The 24,291-nt window shown below is 44.1% G+C and overlaps 1 protein-coding gene across 1 annotated transcript in view; it reads left to right on the top strand.

The window, feature by feature from the left end:
- BBS4 (Bardet-Biedl syndrome 4) overlaps positions 1–24,291 on the top strand; it is a 532,628-nt gene that overhangs the window by 224,777 nt on the left and 283,560 nt on the right. The window contains exon 4 of the mRNA XM_085643924.1: positions 4,969–5,032. Coding sequence (XP_085500050.1) covers positions 4,969–5,032 — 64 coding nt within the window. The remainder of the gene's footprint in view (positions 1–4,968; positions 5,033–24,291) is intronic.

The raw sequence follows: 24,291 nt of genomic DNA, 5'->3' as shown, positions 1-24,291 counted from the left end.
CTAGAGATGATGGCGTCTTGCATATTAAAATCCCCTTACACAAGTCTTCAGATACGTCCCCTTCAAGAGTGCTTAGCACCTCAGTGGAGCAAGGCTCAGGGTCGGTTATCGGATCTAGTGTTGGTGGTCGGCCGCACCCGTCGCTCTCTTCAGTGGTGGAATACACAAAACCTTCCAAAAGGGCGGCCCTTCATTGACCCGGTTCCACAGATCGTGCTAACAGCAGACGCATCGCTCACTGGTTGGGGAGCTCATCTCCAAACACATACAATTAAGGGCATATGGAGCCTGCAGAAAAAGCAGCTCCACAAAAACCATCTAGAGCTGCTAGCAATTTCTCTAGCGTTCAAAGCGTATCAAGTTCATCTAGTAGGCAAAGCTGTCCTGATCCGTACAGACAACATGACAGCAATGTACTACATACAAAAACAAGGGGGGGACACAGTCTCTCCAGCTGTCACAACTAGCACAGACCATCTGGAGATGGGCCATACATCACAGAATGTTTCTCCTGGCAGATCACCTTCCAGGATTAAACAATCGGATTGCAGTTCTGCTAGGTCGTCAGAGACAGATCCACGAATGGGAACTCCACCCTCAAGTTCTCCTCCCATTCTTTCAAATGTGGGGCTTTCCAGACATAGATCTGTTCGCCACAAACCTAAACGCAAAATGCCCAAACTTCGCATCCAGACATCCACACCCATTGTCCAAGGGTAATGCATTGTGGATGGATTGATCAGGGATATGTGCCTACGCTTTTCCGCCTCTCCCACTCATTCCACTAGTGGTTCGGAAGCTCAGACAGGCATCCCTGATATTAATCCTAGTTGCTCCCACATGGGCTCGACAACCCTATTGGAGCTCTCAGTAGTTCCTCACCAAAAACTACACCTCACGCCCAATATGCTCCCTCAGAGCCATGGAGAAAGATCCCAGCCATCTCAACCTTGCGATCTGGCAACTGAAATCTTAGAGTTTGGCTACCTTAATCTTTTGCCAGACTGTATACATATTATCAAAGAGGCTAGATGTCCTACCACAGGAGCATGCTATGCAGCAAAGTGGAAGCAATTTGTGAAATACTGCAATAACAATCAAAGAGATCCAGTGGTCGCTTCAGTTCAAAACATGATTTGCTATTTACTACATCTGCAGCGTCCCAATTTAGCGTACTGTTCCATATGCTTCCATCTTGCTGCCGAACATCTGTCTCTTTTTAGAGTGCCTGTCATTAAAGCTTTTATGGAGGGACTTAAAAGAATGATTCCTCCAAGATTTCCACCTGCTCCAGTGTGGAATCTCAACATTGTCCTCACCAGGCTAATGGGTCCACTCTTTGAACCATTGCATAAATGTGAAATACAATTTCTTACTTGGAAGGTAGCTTTCCTCATAGCTATCACATCTCTGAGGAGAGTGGGCAAGCTCCAGACACTAACTATAGAAGAACCATTCTTACAAATACATCAAAACAAAGTGGTTCTGCGGACCAACCCTAAATTTCTACCAAAAGTTATTTCTGCCTTTCATATCAACCAATCTGTTGAGTTGCCTGTGTTCTTCCCTCAACCAGATTCTGTGGCAGACAGCTCTTTTCACTTCTAAGGTGTGTAAAGCACGATTATTTACTATATAGAAAGGACAAAACCTTTCCGCAAAACAACTGTTTGTCGCTTTTGCTTCACCACATAAAGGCAATCCAATATCAAAGTCAGGAATTGCAAGGTGGATAGTCAAATGCATTCAGATATGCTATGCAAAAGCAAAAAAAACCTTTAACAATTCCCCCTCGAGCACACTCCACTCGCAAACTAGGGGCGTCTATGGCATTTCTAGAAATCATACCCATAGATGATATCTGAAAAACTGCAACATGGTCTACACCTCACACATTCACAAAACACTATTGTGTAGATGTGTTAGCAAGACAGCAAGCTAGTGTGGGCCAAGCAGTTTCACGTAAACGATTTCAAATCACTGGAACAGCTACAGGTTAGCCACCCCTTTGGGAGATAACTGCTTTGTAGTGTATGCACAACATGTGATCTACAGCTCACATGCCTCAAACACAAAATGATTCTGTTCTTGGCATGTAGAGCTGTAGAGTCACATGCACACACCCGCCTCTCCGGGTATCTATACCTGTTGCAGTTCTATCTTACTTAGATACATACATGGAGAACTCTTATTACTCTTACTAACTCCATCATCACCCTCTGCGGCAAATAATCTATCAATGGATTCGATGCCCATGCGCACTATCACCGAAAGGAGGAGTCACTTATCTTGTGACTGGAAAAGACTTTTTCGAACAAAAACAAAGTGCAAACATTCTGAGCCAACACTAGATGGCGGGCTATGCACAGCATGTGACTCTACAGCTCTACATGCCAACAACAGATGCATACTGGGTAAGTAGCATTTTCCTTTTGATTTCAGTCTCTGCCTCGTCATTTTCCAAGACTGTCTTTATATTTTTAAACTGTTTAAAAAAAAAAAAAAATTTGGGTTAACATTTTTGTTCTTACTCATGGCATCTTTATTGCTATGATTAGTCCTATCCGTCTAAAGGATTCCAGACAATAGATAACATATTTTCTCAAAAGGATAATTTTTACATGCATATCTGCAGTCTGTATTGATAAACTTTTATTATGTCTTTACATTTAAATATAATTAATTTAGATTAAAAATATTACGGTGCTTATCTTTTTTTAAAAGAAAAGGAAAAGCAAAGGAAATGATACTCGTCTAAACTGGGAGCTGCTAACCAACATAGATCATATATATTGCAAAAGGTGCCCTTGGACGATAACTGAATAGGTTGTAAGCCTTATGATAGAGTAGCTGAGAGCTGTGTGGTTAAGTGTGTTGTGCTGGTTCGAGAATTGCAATATTTGTTCATGTCACTTTTAAGGGCATCTGAGTCTGTGTTAATGTAGTATCTACTTGTGTGACTTGCTGTTAGTTTGTAGGATGCCAAGGCTTACCTATTTTCAATTAAACCCAGATACCGATTAATAGATATCACTGAGAGGAGCGTCAATCTTTTTCAAACACCTATGTCAATTCCCCTTGGGGAGTTGTAATGAAAGGTCTCAGATCTCCCCTGGACCAAGGTATGTACCGTCACTTTCCCAGGGCGAGAATATCAGTTCCAAGCTTATGGAATAGAACATCTATACAGCACTTCCTAAGGTGGGCAAACTTTCAACACTCCCCCAAAGGCAAGGCAAGAAACAATATCACATGAGTCTCCTCTAGACCAAGGTAACACACACAACACTTCTCTAGAGCAAGATATACTTTGCACATCACTTGCCAGGAGGGCACACTCATCACCTCCTACGACAAGGAAAAGACGAATTCAAACATATAGAATATATAAATTTATTAACACAATACTTCAGTCACGGGCAGGCTAAATATATATTAATCATGGCAGACTCTCAGATATCAAATAACCGATTGAAATACACAATCAAAGCAAATAAATATGTATGGATATAAAAATCAGAAAATAAGAAGGAAAGGAAAGAATCCGTAAAGAATCAAGAGACAGTTAGTAGCAGAGATACCTCACCCACTGCTTCATCATTTCACCCCACTTCGCTCAAGGGGAGTCCATTGCTTGAACCGGATGAAAGCTCAGAGGTGACACCAGCCCCCACTCTTCCGTGATAACACGTCTGCTCCACGGCGTGAACTTCCACCGGCCAAGTCCCAGACACCTCCTTTAGTATAAGTGGAGACGTAACACGAAGCTCCTAGTGAGCCTCGCCCCCTTTTCCTATCAGAGTCCGTACCACTCCGCACCAAGGCCACAGCTTCAGCTGGCCAGGCGTCTGTAATGGCTTCAGAGCAGAGCGAGCACATACCTCTGACAAGAACCAGTTCTCTCTAGTCAGTAAAGAGTGAAAAACAGGAGGAAAGCAAAACATGCCCTCTTCACCTCTGCAGCTTCGTACAGGCACAGAAAATGGCTTCAGTCATGAAAATGGAGTTAGTTAAGCCATGCACACAGAAAGGCCCAAAGCAAGATGAAATTGAAAAGCAAGATGACATGAGAACATGTCAAAGGCAATAGTCAGCACTGCCATAAAGCAAGGTAAACTCAGAAAACAGAATTACATTAGACCACGTCAAAGCCAATAGGTCAAAGTCATAATTCACCTAACCCAAATAACATTATACACTTAATCCCTCAGTATCCAACATTGAGCACATGTGTGCACCATCACCCACAACACTGCACCTCGACATCCCACACCTTCTATTCTTGGCAAGACTATTCTACTAAAAGACAGCAAGATTATAGGACAGAAGAGAAGCAGGCATATGCAAAACCATCCTATATTAAGGCTAGGGTAACATAACACACTAAAGTCAGTACAAAACGGTGGTGGTTGAGGGTCATCATAGGGTGTCAGACCACAAAAGTGGCTTGTTCCCTTCAGGAGGTGAGTTGGGAAGGGTGAGGTGTTCCCCATGTGTGAAAGCCCTGCTGACTGTTGGTAAGAATGGACTTTGCGTCTATTTTCCATTTACCCGAATTCTGTATTTTCATCCATCTTTTCCTCCTCTCTGTATCATCTTATTATGCCTAGTGTTTCTGATCATTCACTTCGGTCCTGTTAAATTGTAAATGCTTCAGAATTTAAGCACAGTTGGGTTTCATTATTTTGCTGTTTATTTGTACTTCAGTTTTCCATATGCTTTCCATTCTAAGCCATGTGCTTAGCCTAGCTACTAAGAAAACAAGTAACTTTAAGAAGTTACTATTACGCAGATATAATTTCCATCCTGACATTGTGTTAGGGCCTGGATGAAGAAGACTGAATGACTTGGATCATTGTACATGGAGTACAAATCTCAGGTTGATTTCGTAAACGCCTTTTAACTGTGTGTCAATGGGTCTTCTGATATTGTGTTACTGCCCAATAATACGCTGTCTTATTGTTTCAGGCAGTAATTAAAGAACAACTGCAGGAAACACAGGGGATGTGTGAATATGCTGTGTATGTGCAAGGTAAGTTATGGTGCTTCCAAGCAGAGAGGCAAAATATAGTAGTGTGTCAATATAGATCAGACTGCGATTGCTATGGCAGGCCTCCATCTGTAAGGATTATTGCACTTGACGCTCAGTCTGGTGAGAGGCAGCTCTATATGTATTTAGCGATGGTCTGGTAAGCCATGAATAGACCTAGTAATTCCTTTTAGGTGAAGCGATCAATGGACAGAGGTGGAAAATAGCTAAAACTGAACGTATTTTCTGCACATAGATTTGTATGCTGATGCGGACGTAATCCTCTACTTTAGGCTGAAAGAGAACATAGCCAGGGCTTTGATGTATACTGATCCTTGCATGTTTCTAGTGTTTCTGGCACCTGCTGAATCTTGTTAATAGTTAGGTGTCTTCTTTAAGAACAGGGCCACATGAATGCTGTCCTCCCTTGCATTAGATCAAATTTTTCTATTTATTGGTCTTTATTTGATGGGACATTCAAACGAACATTGCTTTTCATTATCGTGGGTTCTAAATTATACTTGCAAATGGACACTTCTTCCCTCAGATCCAACATGTTATGTTATGTTAGATTATATTTGTAGAGCGCCAATCACCAAAGGTTTCTAGTCTCTAGAAACATTTTCCCAATCAGAATACAATTTTACTGTTAGCAAAAATATATATTGATATCATCAGCCATCAGAGCCCAGTCCTTAGGAGACTTTGCACTTAACAAGCTGCTGTCTGCACTGCCACAGCCCTACAATTGTCATCCATGGGCGAAAACGAAATACCATGCTTGTTACTTTTTAAGATTTGTGTTGAAGTATTGTATTTTGGAGCCATCACCCCCAACTAAATAGGACGAGAGTAGTAGTGAATGTAGAATACATTTTCGAATTTCAAATTGAAAATAACAGACTATTGAACAAGAAAAAAATAAAGATGGAAAAAAACCAAAATGTAAACAAAAAAAAGTTCAAACAGTATTTAGAAACTTAGAATAAATACTATTTTAAATTTAGATGGTAGGATTAAGTGGTTTATTACTTGGGATGGATTGAGGTCCACCACAAGTAATAAAAGCATTATCCTGTAAGTCCAGTAAAAGGTTTTAGTAATTAAACCCCAGCTCGACCCTATGTAGCTACAGCACAGAGCACACAGCGAAAATGTGTATAGTATTTACTAATACCAAAACAGTTAAAAACCTAAAAACAACAAAATAAAAATCCCACTCCAGTTTAGAAAATATAGAATAATTTAATGAACAAACTGACACCAAAATGACCAAATTCCAAAAAGGGAAACCGGAGATATGAATATATAACAATTTAAGTCAAAATACTCCTTAAAAGCGTGTAGCACAAATGATAGTCAATAGTTGTGGTAGACTGGGATCTAGGCACGATCTCAGGCCTACCGCGATGCAGACCGCGGCCTGAGATTGTGCCTAGATCCCAATCTACCACAACTATTGACTATCATTTGTGCTACACGCTTTTAAGGAGTATTTTGACTTAAATTGTTATATATTCATATCTCCGGTTTCCCTTTTTGGAATTTGGTTATTTGACCCAATACACCATCGAGGTTATAACCAGATGCAGGTTTTACCTTGGGACTTCGAATCAAAAATCTAATTTAAAATCCTTTAGCAAGGCAAAACAGCAGACTGTGTTGCAGGATGTCTCTACGATGTTGGGAGAAATGTTTGATGAGGTCCCAGTGAAGCCGTTGGTTTATGCAGGAAAAGTCCTCTTGCCTGTCAGATGCTTTTGGCCCCCTCACCTTGTCAACATTTCTATTAGGGGGGCGTGGCCAAGCCGCGAGCTACGATGGCTGCGCGGTGTTGAAGCTCCGCCGGCAGCCAAGCAGAATTAACGATGTCCCCTGCCTCCTGAAGCAAGAAACGGACAGCAGGCGATGCCGCTGCGTCCCAGGACCCCGGGAGCCTAATTTGGGGGCTCCGTGTCCACGGAGGCGTCCGTTGGCGACCCGGATGCGGCTCTACCCGCGAAGCTGAAAGGACAAGATGGCGGCCTGAGGGGAAGAGACGAAGGGGACATGGTGGCGGCGGCTGCTGGTGCGCACACAGGTACCCCGCAGGGGCGGCTGAAGTGGTGGGTGCCTGAGCGCGGGCTTGGCCGGCTCCGCTTCCCCCCCTCGCCGTTACACGAGCGGCGCCGGTCGTGTAGGTGAACGGGATCGGCGCCGCTTAGCGGTCCCGCCCGCGCTGCTCCCCGTTCTCTCACTGTTTGCAGCGGGTTGGACGGGTTGGGGCGGGCAGCGGCTTGACCGCTGCGGTGGGGGGCGAGGGTGTAGGCCTGTTAGATGCCCTGCGCCTGGGTTGTTCCTGCCCCCTGCGTTGCCCCCCCCCCCCCGTTGCGGTGGATGTGTGCACTGGCCGGAGTTGGCGGATTGACCTGCCTGATTGGCCCATCCCTCGAGTCCTGCCACATGAGGAACTGATCCCTCGGTGCCTACGCTTGCCAGTGCTGGCCAGCAGCTCTCTGTTTGCACCAGCCAGTGGTCTGAGCTTCGCAGTGCCTGGGGGCTGGGCTGGTGATCATCGGTCCTGGACCGGGAGCGGGGCTGTGGAGTCAACCGGCCTCTACATCGCTGTAGCATGGGTCTGCGGCTCGGAGATAGGGGTGACATACATGTCACTGCGTAATATGTGGAGGCGCTCTTGAGAACCACGCATTGTTTTGAGACCGGGGACACCTCACGGGTCCTACGCTATCCTTGCCTGTCGACACCCTAGAGGAACCCCAGTGGGCTGGACGGAATCCGGTTGCTTTGCGGAGGCATGGATCGCAGGGACCCGAAACAAAGAACACTTCCATTCGAGAAGCTTGCGGATCAACCGCCAGAGAGTGCCCCTGCCATGGCGGAACATGATGAGAGCCCGGCTGGTGGCGCGTTGGCCCCGCCCGCGGACTGGCTGCAGGAGATGAGAACTGGGTTCAGATCCATAGATAGTCGCTTTGACTCCCTAGACAAGACGCTGGAATCAATGGGCGCCAAGATACAGGCACATGATCGACGTCTGGATGTGGCAGAAGCTAGGATCTCCGACATTGAGGACTGTGGTGCGCAGGCAACTAAGCGTCTAGACAGAATGGAGCGCCTACTAAAAGATGTGGCCATTAAAAACGAGGACCATGAAGCGCGCAGTCGTCGCAATAATGTACGTATTCTTGGGGTTCCGGAGTCCACAGCAACGGGACGTCTGGATGTCTTTGTGGAAAATTTGCTTGTGGACATATTTGGGAGAGACTCTTTCACGCCAGGCTTTGTGGTGGAGAGGGCGCATCGCTCCCTTGGGCCGTGTCCTAATCCGGGACTTCCTCCTCGCCCTCTGATAGCCCGCATCATAAAATTTCGAGACCGTGACACTGCCTTACGTCTGGCCAGAGAGCGGGGAGTCGTAACCTGGCAAGGCTCAAAAATTGCATTTTACCCTGATTTTACAGCGATGGTACAGGAAGCCCGGCGTAAGTTCACAGGGGTACAGGCGGCGCTCCGCAATCTCGGCCTTAAGTACGGCATGCTATACCCTGCACGGTTGCGGGTTGAGATTGAGGGCCGGGTGCGGTCCTTTGACAATCCTACAGATGTTCAGGACTTCTGTCGTACATACAAACCTAATGAGAGCCCTCCGCGGGGCGGGGAGGGTGGCACATCTCCCCCGCACAGTGGCTCCGTGGCTAGCTTGGACCTGTTTTCTGGCTCCGGGGTGGGATGAAGTGGTGCACTGTATGATCTTTCTTTATTGCATTGTCTATATGTTGGGAACTCATGACATTTTTGTAGAGTACGCTATGCACTACTGGGTTGCTGTCTTGGCGTTGCCACCCCCCCTGGTGGAAACCTCGGGGTTCTTATGCTGGTTCTAACGTTCCTACTGTTAATTGTGTTTGCCCATGGCATAAATGTATGGTGCGGTTTTTTTTGTTTACAGGTTGGGGTTGGCCTCACATTTTTTGTTGTAAGGCTGGGTGGGGAGAGGGGGGATGGGGAAGGTAGTCTTGATCTCAGTAGCATTTATTTTGTGTGTCGTATTTGGTGGTATATGGGCAATATGATGACACCTGTTTTCGTCTGTTTCTTCACGTTCCTGGATGGCTCGGATAGGCTTAAATGAATGCCCCTTAGAGTTGTCACTGTTGTCTTGGAATGTCAGGGGCCTTAATAATCAGCGTAAATGCAGGCAGGTGGTGCACTATTTTAATAGGCATAATGTGGACGTTGCCTTTATCCAGGAGACACACTTACCCACTACAGACACAGCACGTTTTGCGGCGAGCTGGGGGGCACACAGGTACTTCGCCAATTTTAGCAATTATGCTAGAGGCACAGCAGTATTAATCCATAAAAGAGTCCTGTTTCATTGCAAACAGGTCATTGGAGATAGAGAGGGGCGCTATATCATAGTGAGGGGGGTGATGATGGGCCACAGGGTCATCTTGGTTTGTGTCTATGCCCCCAACACTGACTCCCCGGAGTACTTCCACGCCCTAAACGCTCAACTTTCTAAACTAGAACCTGCTTTGCTGCTGATTGGTGGAGATTTCAATCTTTTGCTGGATGTGGGCCTGGACGGTACCTCGAATGCGGCGGACACTAAGCCCAGAGCCCGGCGCGCAATCCGTGAACTCTGTGACCATTTCTCCCTTATTGACATTTGGCACAGGCGTAACCCTTCCACCACTTGCTACACACACTTTTCTGGCCAACACAATACTTGGACTAGGATTGACTACTGGCTGCTCTCCCCAGTTGTATCCCCCTGGTACCGGACATTGAAGACCCTCCCTAGGACGTACTCTGACCACTCTCCTGTGTTGCTTTGCCTGCACGTACCGCGCCCCGAGGGATTTGAGAGACAATGGCACTTCCCTGGACGCGCGCTATTAGACGACCTTTTCCGTCACGAGGTCAATGAGGCGATTGAGGAATATTTTGCGATTAACACCGGCTCGTTAGACTCCTGGGCCATGCTGTGGGAGGGTTTAAGGCCTACATTCGGTGTGTTTGTATAGCCAAACATGCAGGGGTCCTTAAGGCGTTGCGTACAACACTTGCACAGTTGGAGGCTAAACTAGAGTCTCTAGATGCGGAGGTGCTTCACGCTCCTCCTGGCTCTATACTGGCCAGGAGGCTGAGCCTCCTTTCCGATTACAGGGAGACTGCGGATAGGGAGATCCTTTATCTGGTTAAGTATCAAACTGCCCGTAGATATGAGGAGGGCGATCGTCCGGGCCGCACCTTAGCTCAGCCTCTGAGACCGCCGTACAGCAATGCATTCGTCACTGAAATCCGTGGCCAGGACGGATCGCTTCGCACGACACCCTCGGAGATCAGGGATGAATTTCTGGCCTACTTCTCGGCATTATACACGACTAGACACAGCAGTGACACTGCTGCATGAGAGGACTACTTATCTGAAATTGCGCTAGTGTTCTTAGAGAAAGGCATGCAGGAGTTTATGGCGGAGCCCATAACGGTGACCGAGGTGCGAGGGGCGATTAAAGTGCTTCGGGGCTCCTCTGCTCCGGGCCTTGATGGCCTGACGGGCGAGTTCTACAGGGCCTTTTCGGATCTGTTAGCACCGAAACTTATTGAGGTGTATGCTGAGGCCTTGGAGCGGGAAACCCTTCCTCCCACCTTGAGCGAAGCGGTTATTATTCTACTTCCAAAGCCTAATAAGGACCCGGCGCTTTGCGGGTCATACAGGCCCCTTTCGCTATTGAACATCGACTAAAATTTCCTCGCCAAAATCGTGGCCAACAGACTCTCACAATTGATGGAGTTTATTATTTCGCCGGCTCAATCAGGCTTTGTCCCCCACCGCTCGACCTCATTGAATTTGCGGACCTTGTTCTCAGTACTGCCTAGAATAAACCCCGCTACACCAGCGGCGGCTATACTGCTTGACACAGAAAAAGCATTCGATACTCTTGAATGGCCTTTCTTCTTATCCATAATGGCTTTATTGCCACCACGAGACTCTTATACAGTCGGCCCACGGCGAGACTCCGCATTAATGGCACGTTGTCACACCCATTTGCTCTTACCCGTGGCACCCGCCAGGGTTGTCCGCTTTCCCCGCTTTTGTTCATTCTCGCCATGGACCCCTTAATTAGGCATTTTCAAGAGCAGCATCTTCACAGAGGGCTGCAATTCAGGACAGGTCCCTTATTGGTTTCATTATATGCCGATGATACTATACTTTATGTTAGAGAGCCACATCTGAACCTTGCACCGCTTATACGGGAAATACTTCGCTTTGGGCGGCACTGGGTATCAAATGGCATAAGTCCATAATTTTTCCGTTGACCAGCTGCACCTCCCCTTGGCAATGTGAGTTTCCGCTGGAATGGTGTGCGGACTCTGTAAGGTATTTGGGTATCCACATAAACATGAGTCAAGATCAGATTCTACGACTTAATTTATGCCTGACACTAGCTTGTTGGTGGGAGTGACTCTTGGCTGCTCCCTAAGCAATAAAGGTTTTGCAGCAGTTTCTGTCTGCCCTATATAAGCAATTCCCCAGTGCCACTCCATAAATTCAAGGAGAACCCTTTTTTCTCCTTGTGCAGAGCTTGTGTGCCGAACCAGAGGTATAGCAGGGTAATAAGCAGTCCCCTCCTCCTTTGTCACTCCAAACGTTTTCTGGGGCAGCAACTCCCGGGTTTGGTTCCTGCCTGATTGGTATTACAAAAAGTGTATTTGCAGGTGTCATCTGACATCTGCTTGTGACAGGGGAGGCCCCATTAAAGTAAATTAAGTTCCTGGGCACTGCCCAGCTGGTCTTCCTGTAAGTGGAACAAAATGTCTCCCTACACCCAGTCCATTGTCTCTGCTTTGAGAGCAGTTTGCACCCCTCATGAGGGCCATTTACCAGCTGGTGGACAGTTGAAGGCTTGTCTCTAGGAGCTTCATAAAGTCCCTTTTACTTAAGTTTTATAACAAATCTGACTTTTCTTTGAGTTGGGATCTATCGCCTGCGATATAATTATTATTTAATATTGGTTCCTAGTGGTTCTCATGGGCCATCCAGCCTTTCTTCAGTGAAAATAGCTTTAGGGGCCTAATCACTATAAGGACATTTAACTTTAAATGTCTACATGTCCAGCCTTTAAAAACCATGCACCCTGCCTTTTGGGCTACAAGGCCTACATAAGGGTGACCTATTAATATTTAAGAGGGAGGTCTTCTCCTCTCAATAGGGTTTACTTTGACGTCAGGTTGCAGTTTTAAACCTCCAGTAGCCAGGCTACAGTGTTAGACCCGAAGTTATGTTTATCTTGTCACCCTAGTGAGTGGCACACTAGTGCAGTCCATAGGTGATTTAACTTTTCATGCTATGGAAGTGGAAGTGAATAAAAAAAAATAGTCACATCTTTTCTTTCCATCACGGCGAGGAAAGCTGTTAGTCTTCAAAGTTATACGTACACCAAGAAGCTGTTGGAAAACTGCTTGACAAGTATCTACAACCTTTTGTTATGAACATGAACACATACATTAGGGACACTATGGACTTATTAATCAAAATCCAAGACATCAAATTTGATAATGACGATGAAATATGGCTATGTACAGCGGATGTCAATTCTCTCTATACCTCTATCCCACACAACTTGGGAATTGAAGCCATAGAGGAAATTCTACTCTATTCAGAATTGGATACCAACTTTCAACAATTTCTCATGGAAATTGTTACAATTCACTCTATACCAGAGTTACTTTAAGTGGAATGACCAATGTTACCTACAATTAACTGCCACTTCATTGGGCAATTGTGCTGTCCCTTCGTATGCGAATATCTTTATGAACAACTTTGAAGAGAAAAATATACTCAACACTGACGTTTGGAAAAATCATGCCATGAAAATTTACAGGTACATTGATGATATTTTTATCCTATGGAAGGGCTCATATGACAGTCTCAACAATACTCTGATTTCTCTGAACACAATTCACGATAGAATTCAAGTCACATATGAAATTAATGCAAATGTCATAATCTTCTTAGATGTATCCATAAGCAAGGTTAATAACCATCTTGAAACCAACATATGCAGAAAAAGTACAGACAACAGTACACTGCATTACCACAGCTTTCATAACAACGCTCTGAAAAATCATCTCCCATACTCTCAACTCTTGAGAGTTAAAAGGATTGTATCCAACCCTGTTGTTCTTCAAGAACAAGTCCAACTCATGCTTGACCATTTTAAACCGAGAGGTTATCCTGACAATGTTTTGGAACAAGCCAAAAATCGTTGTTCCAAAAGAACTTGCTCCAAATTATTTGACATCTCCAAGAAAACTGAAGACAAAAAGGAATGTGGCGGTGTCTAAATTCTTCACACTGAGTCAACAAAACAAAAGGTCGATCAGGAGACGCTGGCCTATACTCGCTCTTGAACCTGACTTTAAAGGCATTTTCAAAGACATACCAATTTTCGCATACATAAGGGCGAGAAATTTGAAAGACGTCATATCGAAAAGACCCATAGACAATCAGCAAACCAACTTCAAGGGCACTGTACCTTGCCACAATTGCAGCAATTGCAACAATGTGATCAAAGGGGCAAAAATCAATCATCCCATGAAAGGCACCAACATAAAACTCAAAGTGAATGGTACTTGTGACACCACTAACGTCATATATATGTTAAAATGCCCATGTGGCTTGGTGTACGTTGGCAAGACTGAGAGACAGATAAAAACTAGGATACACGAGCATAAAAGCAATATTCGTACCAGGAACTCCAAATCCGTCATTGCAGCTCATTTCATGGACAGTCATCATAACATAAGCCAACTACAATTTCTCATTTTGGAAACTGTCAGGAGAATGGATGGCAGAGACAATAACAAACATCTCTTACAACGAGAGAATCATTGGATAACATTTTTGAACTCACTGAAACCAAATGGCCTCAATGACCGGATGGAATTTGCATGTTATCTTCAAATTTCACCTGATTTAACATTGGATGGATTTGCTGTGCTTTCTCTTCATGACTATTCAGCTCTTATTTAACGTTTCATTCTACTGTCTTATAGTCCCTCTTCAATGCTTTTTCTGGTTTACTTATATTCCCCTTGCAGTGCAACTAACTTTCTTTAAGCTCTGGCATTCCCATGTAGTTTGTTTACCCCGGATGTTTTTTTTCATTTTCTGTTAACCGTGATTTTTTTTCTGATTTAGTTGTTTATTTACATGATTTTTGTCTTATCTGCTCATATCATTGTTTTTATAACTTAAACACATTACAACATGGCACCCTCTTTCCATGCACTTGGTTTCAGTCTTCTTTCTATGTCGCATTCACCACTGTTTTAAGTTCACGGCTTGTTTCACACTTTTCACACACTTTTGCCGAGACGTGATCTCGTTTACATTTATGTAGAAGTAAGTATGCGTTCACTTCACGTTATTACGTTGAGGCTTCTTGCCGTTAATAACTTGTGCTTAGCAAATATTTCGCCTTTACTCTGCACTCTGTATTACTTTTTGTTCACGTTACTGGTGCACCACGCAGCTTTTTTCACCGGCTTTCAGCGACGGATTATATCAGCTTTTCTTTAACTTCTGTCAGACACGCTCTGATCAGCCGGTGTTAACCTCACGGCGGTTCATGATCTTTAGCAGTTTAAGTACGCATGCGATTTTCACACAATTTTATATTCACAGATGTTTGTTTGATCTCGTCATCAATTACCATTATCGTGTTCTTTTTTTCGCTCTCGCTGCACATGGCACCGTTTTATTTATTTTCTTTGGTCTTCATTTTACTACACCACCATGATATTTATTCGCCTTTCGTACCATCATACTTACACATGTTTTTTAGCATGTTGCACAATCTGGTGACGATTACCTCAATTTACGAGTGGTCCTACTCATTTTATGCTCGCATATTTATCCTTTGCACACTCTTCCCTGACGAAGGGCACTGTGATGCCCGAAATGCATCGGGAGACACGCTGATATTGATTTATATTTATGGATTTATCCTGATATATACAAGATCGATATGAAACGTACAATATCGAAATCTGAATAGACAAGTCCTTGGATATACCTACAAACTCCATCTACACGTTTTATTATACAAACAACAATCTAGACCCCACACCAGTGTGGTTGTGGGTTCCTGCGGTGCTCAGAAGGACGCCCCCAAGCTGGGTGACGCCTCCATTTGTTCAGTTCTCACACTCTTTGATCAGTGAGTGATACTTCTGAAGCATGCCACATATTATTTCATAGATACACACTGGATTTGCTGGGCGTGTTCAACCATATTTCTACACAGGGCTGTGTGCCATGTTGTGTTTTCACTTCTGTCTGCACCAAGACACGCAGCCTGCAATGGCAGTCTGCATGAGTTTGGTGAGGGGTCCCTGAGGGTGGCACAATAAAGGCTGCAGCCCTTATGGACCCTTTTTAGTACCTCAGGCCCTAGGTACCAGGGGGTACCATTTACTAGGGACTTAGAGTGGGTTACATGTATTTACAGTTGGGGTACAATTGCACAGTTTTTTGGAAAGAGATCTGGCACAGGGGACCTGGTTACCAGGAACCCACTGTACTTCCAGTCAAAATCACATCAAACACTAGGTGAAAAGTGAGGGTGATCACGTCAAAAAGGAGCACTTTCGTACAGCGATGATCCCTTATACCTTGACTAACAGAACATCAGAGGGCGCACTATCTCCCCTGAGACAAAGCCTGACACATGGACCACAAACAGTAGTAAGTGCCTAATTTGCCGTGGTGGTTTGGATGGCAGTTAAAGTGCTGGCATTACTGCTCCCCTTCACTGAGACAATAAAAATAATTTTGATAGGAATTCTTCAGCCTGGGCCAGCAACATTGGAACCCTTACTTACATTTAATGACACTCTCACAGATGTGTCGGAGACTACCTAGTTGAAACCATTTTCTTGCACGCCTGTGAAGAGGTAGGTGGACAGTCTTTATACACTGGTGACTGACATTCCAGATTTTCTCACCAAACACCCCACTTGCGAGAGCGTTATTTTCAGGTTTTGACCAGCAAGGTTAATCATAATTCTTTTCCCACCACTGCTCCGTATAGAGAATCTAAAAGCATTGCTGCCTTTGGCAATCGTATAAAATGTCTTCAATCAGTCTGCCACTGCAGTCTGTAAACACAGTCTGTGTCTGTCTTTTAGGCCGGTACACACAGGCAATTTGGAAAATGACCTGCAAGATCTTACCAGCACTCCGAGAGGACCTTAAGACCTTGTTACATGATGAGTAGGATGCTGCTACGAATGTTATCTGAATAGGTCTGAATTCCACGAATTTCCCTTAGCAGAACAGTTGGTACCAGTTATGTCCTTTGTAGATATACCTAGATGAAGTCCACTGGATTTTCTGACAGTGTATCAGCTTTGCTTTTTTCTGGGTCTCTCCTTTTTGGAGAGAAGGGGGACAATGCTCAAAAACACTTTAAAAACAGCAGAGCTATGGCCTGTTGCATGTGACTGTTGACCTCTTCCAAACCATTTCCGCGCAAGTTCTGTAAATTTAAATGTTAATCTCGGGGACTGGCATATATGCAGAGACCGCTTTCATAATTAGTGGTGCTGCAGACAGCCTAGACCTTTCGAGGCTATGGATCTGGGCAATGTGTGGACCAACGGAGGCACCAGCCTTCCAACTCCTCATCCCCTCCCATGATAGCCAACAAGCCACTTTAATTTCCCTTTAGCTACACATGCCTAACCAGCAGAAAGCATGGTCCTGCACTTTCTCCTGGGTTGGTGATCCATCACATCTGACAGATAGGTTTTGCAAACTGTTCAGAAAGGGTATGCCCAATATCCCTCCCACACCAGAACATATTTCAGAAGAAAATGTGTCCATTCTGAAACCACTATCAGTTCTAAATTGGCATCTGGATATAATAGTGGTGTCAACCTGTACAGTATATGGGTAAATCAGGTTCTTATTAAGTAAAAACTAGCCATGCTAGAAGAAGTCATCATGTCACTCATTCTGGGATCCCCCTTATGATCACAGTTGTATAGCTAAATTATAACCTGCATAACAGAGGTGATATGTTTAAAATGTATTGTTGCCACTTCAAGCAAAATTGTTGAGGTATTAAAGTGTTAAATCCAGCGACAGAGAACCCTGACTTAAAACCCTTTCATGATAAATTAAATTAAATTCCAGAATCTTTTAGTATGCTCAGCAAAGTACTTCAACTTTCGTTGTGCTCTCCGTGTGCGAAACATCTTTTCTCTCACAATAGAATTGTAGATGCAATAGCTAGGAAAAATCCAAGAACTCTTTGTTCGTAACTGACATTGCAAAATATCTCCAAAGATTTGCACTAAGGGCTGAGAAGGACCACTGTCTCCAAGATCTTTAAACAGTTACCTTCCAACATGATGCATTTGACCTGTGCCCCAGAAAAATGTTTACCTCTCAGGTGTTTCCTCTAGAACAAACAATAAACATGGAAGTAGGAGGGGTACAGCCTGCGCCAAGATAGTGATGGCCATGTAGCTGTTAGCTCTGCCCGAACAGCAGAATTGATGGAACATTCTGGGGCAGCGTTAGTTCCCTCATAGGATGTCGCAACAATGTAAAGCTGTGGGGTCTAGGCTGTACATAATAACTGAAACAGCAGAGTACAAGACTGATTGCAGCTATGAAGTGCCTGCAGAGCAGAAAACTAGATGGCGGCCACATAATACTTAAGCCGTGTTGCGAGGCATGACAACCCTGGCTTTTCTGACCCACATCAGAGGAGGCAGAAGATGACCTGATGGAACAGGGAGAAATGCCTCCAATTATAGAAGTGGCAGTCAGTGGGCACCTAATGGCTTTGGAAGAATTGAAATGACCCAGTTAGGGACATGAGCCCAACACTGGCAAGTTGGAGTTGGAGGGGAAGGGCACAAGGCCTTGCTGAAGCCCAGAGCCATCCACAACTATAGCCCTGATTTAATAGTGGAAAGCACACAAGGGTGCATCTGGACCTTGGGGAATGTGGACAGATCGGAGGCATCTCATGTTAGGTGGTCAAAGGAGTAGAAAGGGAAGGGAGCCAGGTGACACCATCTTCAGGATGATAACCTCGGAGAGTGCCCGTACCTAGTAAAGAGAGGCTTGCATATCCCAAACCTGCCTGTGATGGGGGCAGGTGAAGGGGACCTGCAGCCTGTAATGGCACAACTTTGACTACCAACAAAAAAAGTCTGAGCCTCAGGCATGGCAATATATACTGACTTTAAATGGTACCAAAAGCAAATATCAGGAAATAGACCATACACAAAAATGCTGTGGCAAAGAAAGGGATGTGGTGCATGGAGATCCAAACACCACTGTCCCATTATCTAGAGGAAGGCAAAAGCAAAATACACTAAAGCTGGGTTGCACTAGTGTGAGCATTATGTTCAGTGGGCCCCCTGCCTCCCATTTGAAACATCCTGATTAAAAATGGCAATGGGCAAGCAACAAGAAAAGACAGTACCTTTAAAGAAATGTTCCTACTTAGCTCCACTAAGAAGTCCAATAACACTCTTTGACTTACTCGTTGAGGAACCCGAGAATGACCAAGACTATTTACAATTATGCTGCAGAAGAGGAAAGCTTACAAAACAGCAACAAATGTTTTGAGACACAAGAGCATCAGGTACTGATAAGCCACCCATTTGGCATTCTATTTGAATGGGATGGTATGCTTCGGGCAACAGGGTCACTGACGGAGGTCTACGGAATATGGGGACTGAGTCCACAAGGGAAGGAGGAGGAGATGAAAAGCTGACTGAAATGCCTCTACCTAAAAGTTTTGCGAATTCTGAAAAGAGAAGAGATTATGGAAGGCCACAGACAGCACTCTGACATCTCCAGCAGACCAAAAAAGGCGCTAAGCTTCTCCTGCTGACCAACAGAAAATTACCCAAGATATCAGAAAGAGGGGACTCGGATAGTGCAGTAGTGGCTACATTAACATGAGGAAATTGTAAGAGGTCACGGCTGGGGGTGGGGTCACGAGAAGGGTACCCTAAAATTGTATTGGTGATAGAAACAGACCCTGTGGTGTGACGGGTCACAGGTTGGAATCCAACAGATATGAAAACAAACTATGGGACACTATGTTGTATTCCAATTGAATTAGGGTGATTAAAGACATATAAACAAAACAGTTCCAGACAGAATCATTTATAAGGACTATTCAATTCTACTCCAGAACTACCCAATATAATGGCCCAACTGACACAATGTGCAATATATTAATTATTGAGAAAATGTAATCCTTTGTCATTGTTCATGCACCCATATATATATAAATGTGATCAAGACCGCGGCAACACGTAATCCTGGGCACTTGCCATGAGATTTTGATTTGATTTTGATTTTTGCCATTTGAAAATGGAATAAAGCACATATCATTTATCAACTGTACGTTTGAGGTCCGTACCTATTTTTTCGCCGAGGATTTGATGTTACAGGATTGTGGTGTATGTATATATATATATTTCTCTATCGGTGACAATTTCTATAAAAGAATAGGTACTACAAGTGATGGCGCAGTGCAGCTAAAGCGAAGAGCAAAAATAAAACCATATGGTGTGCGCATGAACATATGAATGCCTTAATCTTTCGTACATCAGTACACAAAATGGAATCAAATTCAGAAAAGATTTTTCGCTATATCGCATTCGGCAGCAAATGCATACATGATTAAGACCAATTAGTCAACACATCGATCCTGGGAAGTCATTTGAATGGGGTCTTCTTCGGGACAAGAAAGTAGCACCCAATGAAAGATTTGAAGAAAGAAACGGGAACTGTCAGCATCATATGTTAAAAGAAGAGAGAAAGAAAGAATAGACAAAAAAAGTCTTGGATGACTGCAGATTACAGCTCACCTGACCTATATGTCACTACAAAACGTAAGAAAAGAGATCCAGGACAACAAGTTCCTACAGAGATCAAGGGGTCCATAAATGACCTACGAGAAGAAATACAAAACCAAAAATAATTAAAAGCTCATGAAAGTTGTGGAAAGCCACGTTCTACTGAAAAAAAGGTGCACATTCCAGGTTGGTCATGTGGAAAAACCCCGGCCCACACAAATATATGCAATACCAAGATGTATCATTCAAACATGCCTCAAATGACTTGTGTTACAAAAAACTTTGAGAAAACACATGTCCCAAAAACAAGCCCCTACTCCTTGTATGTGTCTAAAGCATGCACTGCATAAGAAATAACATGCAGGTGTATCACACCGATGCTGGGGCAACATGTTTTATGTTCTCATAAACAGCATGCAACAACCCAAAAACAAAGAGAGCCAAGGGACTTCCAGTCACGCATGTAGTATTTTCAATGGAAGTCACACAAGCGGTCTGACATATTATCAAGCTCTCTATCGGAAAAGCACAAAAAGTCAAATTAAGACAAATATCAGAAATGCCCCCAAAGAATGGAGTGAGCGGGCAAACAAAATACCTGGGCGTGTCGGTGACAGCAAATCTTATGGCAAATGAGATATTAGAGATAAAGGCAACGGATGAGAAAACATCCACAACAAAGCGTGAAAAAATTTGCATCTTACGAAATACAAAGTTCTGTAACCTGAGGACAAATTTATCCAACCAGCATGGTAGAGCGTCACAAGTTTGTGTATGTGAGAAACAAACAAAGGACCTCAACCAGAATCTATCTCATGTTGTGTTGAAAGGACCAATGCAGTTGCGCACCCTGAAATTGGGTTAGTCCCCCTGGGCACAATCAAAGCCTCACTTGTTGAACACAATAATCCCAAGTTCAAAACAAGAAAGAAAAGGAGATACTCTGCAGTCGATTGAATAATTTCAAATGTATTATCCAAGTTAAATGAACTTAATCTTTCAATGCATGATAATTCATATCCAACATGTTTTGACAAAAGTCTGTGGTCAATACACTGTGAATATTAATCCATTTATGCTGCTTTCCAGTAAATTTCGGGCACAACACCCTTCATCAGGAAACAACGCTGTCATGTAAAGAACAAAAAAAAATACAATAAGGAAATCATCCTAAACGTAAAAGTTTAGGGAAATGATGGCATGCCATGCTTGATGTGACAGAAATTATCACATGTGTAAATTCAAAATGCAAGCAAGCACCTCCGAGCGAGCTGGAAGTTCAAATTGTGTGGTCAACGTGAAGTTCTAAATAAAACAAGTGAAAATGGTGTGATTAAAAGAAAAGGGGGTAATATCCGCAATCTCAAAGATGAGAGTGTTGCGTGGTGAATTAAACGGAAATATCCTGCCCAGTAGTAAAAAAACGTGCATAGAGTTCAACAAAGAAAAGTTAACGCAATAATGAAAACATGATGTGTCCAAATTTGAAAATATGCAATTCAAAGCTGGAGTGAGTCTACATGCTTAACACGTTGTACGTTGTTCAAAAAGGTGCTCGTTAATCAGAAAGTCAGCTAAAGTGACTGAATTAACGTGAAAATTCCAAGAGTCGATGAGTGAGTGTATATTCAGTACTTACTATAGCATAAACATGAAGCCGTTCACGACAATAAGCAGTTTCCTCGGTGAAATGACACACACGAGGAGTATTGAAAGGACCGCAATCGTGGTTGTATTGAAACAAGTAAAAAAGGCATATCCTATCTTATGCAACAATGACACCAAAGAGTGCAACACATATTATTATGCCCTCAGAGATACATAAGGGAAAAACAGCTGTCAAAAAAATATCAATAAAGAAACCCATGTGAGATGCAATATTTCAAACTACAAACAAAAGGGTCCTACCACCATGTAGATAAGAACTAAAAAAATGCCAATTGAAGTAGCCAATAAACCAATCAAGGAAAACCAGGGAAAGAGAAAGATGGAAAATAAGAACAAGAACATGGATAAAGATGTGATTGTTCTTAGCTCTTTAGTTCAACCCCAGAATAAAACGATAGTACAAGAAATAACTTGACAGAGCAGTAGAGAATTGACTCCATTCATCTGTCATCTTCAGATCATTGTCCATAGATTTCAACAGTGCACTTTTGTGTTAGTAATTTGATGCTGTGATTGCCACCCCTTGTATTCCGTCTGGGTACTTTGATCACTTGCCATGCTATGTCTTCGTTTTTTTAGACATTTTCCAAGAAATGTTCCACTAAAGGGGATCCTGTTGTTCCACAGTTGATCATGTTGTTCCACAGTTGATACTGCTCCGGTGTTGGAGTATGCATGCTTTAACCTTTTGTGAAGTCTGTCCAATGTAGATCTTACAACAAGGGCACCAAATCGCATAGATAACGCCTCTCGTGTTACAGTTGTAAAAAGCATTCAACTCAATTTTTACATCTATCTTACAAGCGTGAAATGAGGGAATCTGATTCTCTAAAATAATCATTCTTTCTGGTACAATTTTTTATACACAGAGAAGTGGGCCATAGGGTAGATTATCACAGAGTCCCCTGTGGTAATGACTTGAGTACAGCAATAATGAGCTCCGTTCCAGGGGCTTCCTTAATAGTGTGTTGTAAAGAGCACCATAATTAACCTTCAAGTTCAAGTCATATTCCATAGTGAATTGTATGTCTGGGGATCTGTTATTGATCTGTAGTAGAAACTGTTCAAATGATGTTGTATCATTCTCCCAGATCATTCTTCTCAGCCTAAAATGTGTTCCTTCTTTTTCTCACCTATCAGAGCATGGCCCTGTATTAACACCTTAAAGACTACCCAGAAGATGTAGTCATTCACCCAAAAATATTGATCGGTCCGTTACCTTATCTTTTCTATGAATGTTTTGTCTTTCAAATGCCAGGGAACTATACTGGGAGGCAAGGTGGTGTCCTTGGGAGGGCCCTGTAGCAATTCTTCCACCAGGGAGTGGTCTGATATGTCACATGCTTTATGTATTGCGCCGCGAAACAGGCCTGCCTTTGTGCTGGGTGAAAATATGATCTAAGCGGGAGCAGCTGCCGTGTGTGACAGAAAGGTATGCCAACTGTCGTGCTGTAGGATTGTGTCAGTAGGGTGCTGAGTGCTGACAGTGTATCACCGTGGAGCCTCGGCGGTACGTACGCCGAGCATATGTTGAGTCTGCATCCCTCCCAAGTGCCAGTTTGTACAACATATCTGCCAAGGAGGTTGTGCCAGGTGCGACCTGGAATGAAGGGCACAGATGGTTTGAGGCATATGAGCTGCAGATCACACACTAGCATTAGATCGCCATCTGGTGTTGGGCTCGGATGCTTGCACCTTGTTGTTGTCTTGGAAGAAGTCTTTGTAGTCACGAGATAGGTGACTCCTCCCTTGGACGATAGTGCGCATGGGCATCGACTCCATCCTTAGATTATTTTTTTCCGCCATTGGGTTTGGATGCAAATTTTGCGCTCCGGTTCGAAACTTCCATTTCAAACTATTTTGACACGCAAAACGTTCACAAACTTCGGATTGACTTCGAACATCGATATCTTCGACGCGCCTTTCATCTGCCCGATTCCAGTCGTCGACGCGGGCCGCTGGGCCTATCGATGCCGTAAGGCCTACGGCTTATGGAAAGGATGCCATTCAAGAAATGCCCCCAGTGTGGTGCAAAGTTCCCGCACAGTGACCATCCTAAGGTCTGCAACCTGTGCCTCTCGCCAGAACACGACGAGTCAAGCTGTCCTTTCGATCGAAGAAGACTATTCGAGATCGAAGGGCTCGACGACACATCATGGTGCAGAGATCAGCCCCAGAGCCAGAGGACATCTTCGATGAAGGCCCAGATGTCCCAGAAGAAGATTCCGAGGATCTCGAAATCGTGTCTGAGGCAGAAGACTCAGACGACCCCATCACTCCTGGTCAACAAGTTGAGTACTACTGCCCCTACCCCAACCCCACCACCAAAACAGAAGGCACTGGTCAAGACTTTGCCTGTTGGCCCCAGTGTGTGAAAACACACTTCAGAAGCCCCGCCTCCGTGACCAGCTCCGAAGAAAAAAAGCAAGCCTTCCGGTAGCTCGGGACCGAGCAAACCGCATTTAATTGTCCCACCGGCGCCTTTGGCACCGAAGCCAAAGGAACACTCTGCTCCGAAATCGGTTCCGACTCCTTCCACATCAAAAGACAAACTGGCCCTGAAAACCTCGAGACCCATGGATAAACTGGCTTTGAACGCTTCTAAGTCTAAAGATCCCACCTCTGCTCCGAAGCCGAAATCCTCGGAATCGAAAGACAAGCCTAAGGATTCTACCACGCCTCCTAAG

The sequence above is a fragment of the Triturus cristatus genome, chromosome 3_1 (genome assembly GCF_964204655.1).
Source record: "Triturus cristatus chromosome 3_1, aTriCri1.1, whole genome shotgun sequence".
Classification (NCBI taxonomy): Eukaryota; Metazoa; Chordata; class Amphibia; order Caudata; family Salamandridae; genus Triturus; species Triturus cristatus.
The sequence above is the reverse complement of the archived record's forward strand: the minus strand, read 5'-3'. Positions and strand labels throughout refer to the sequence as shown.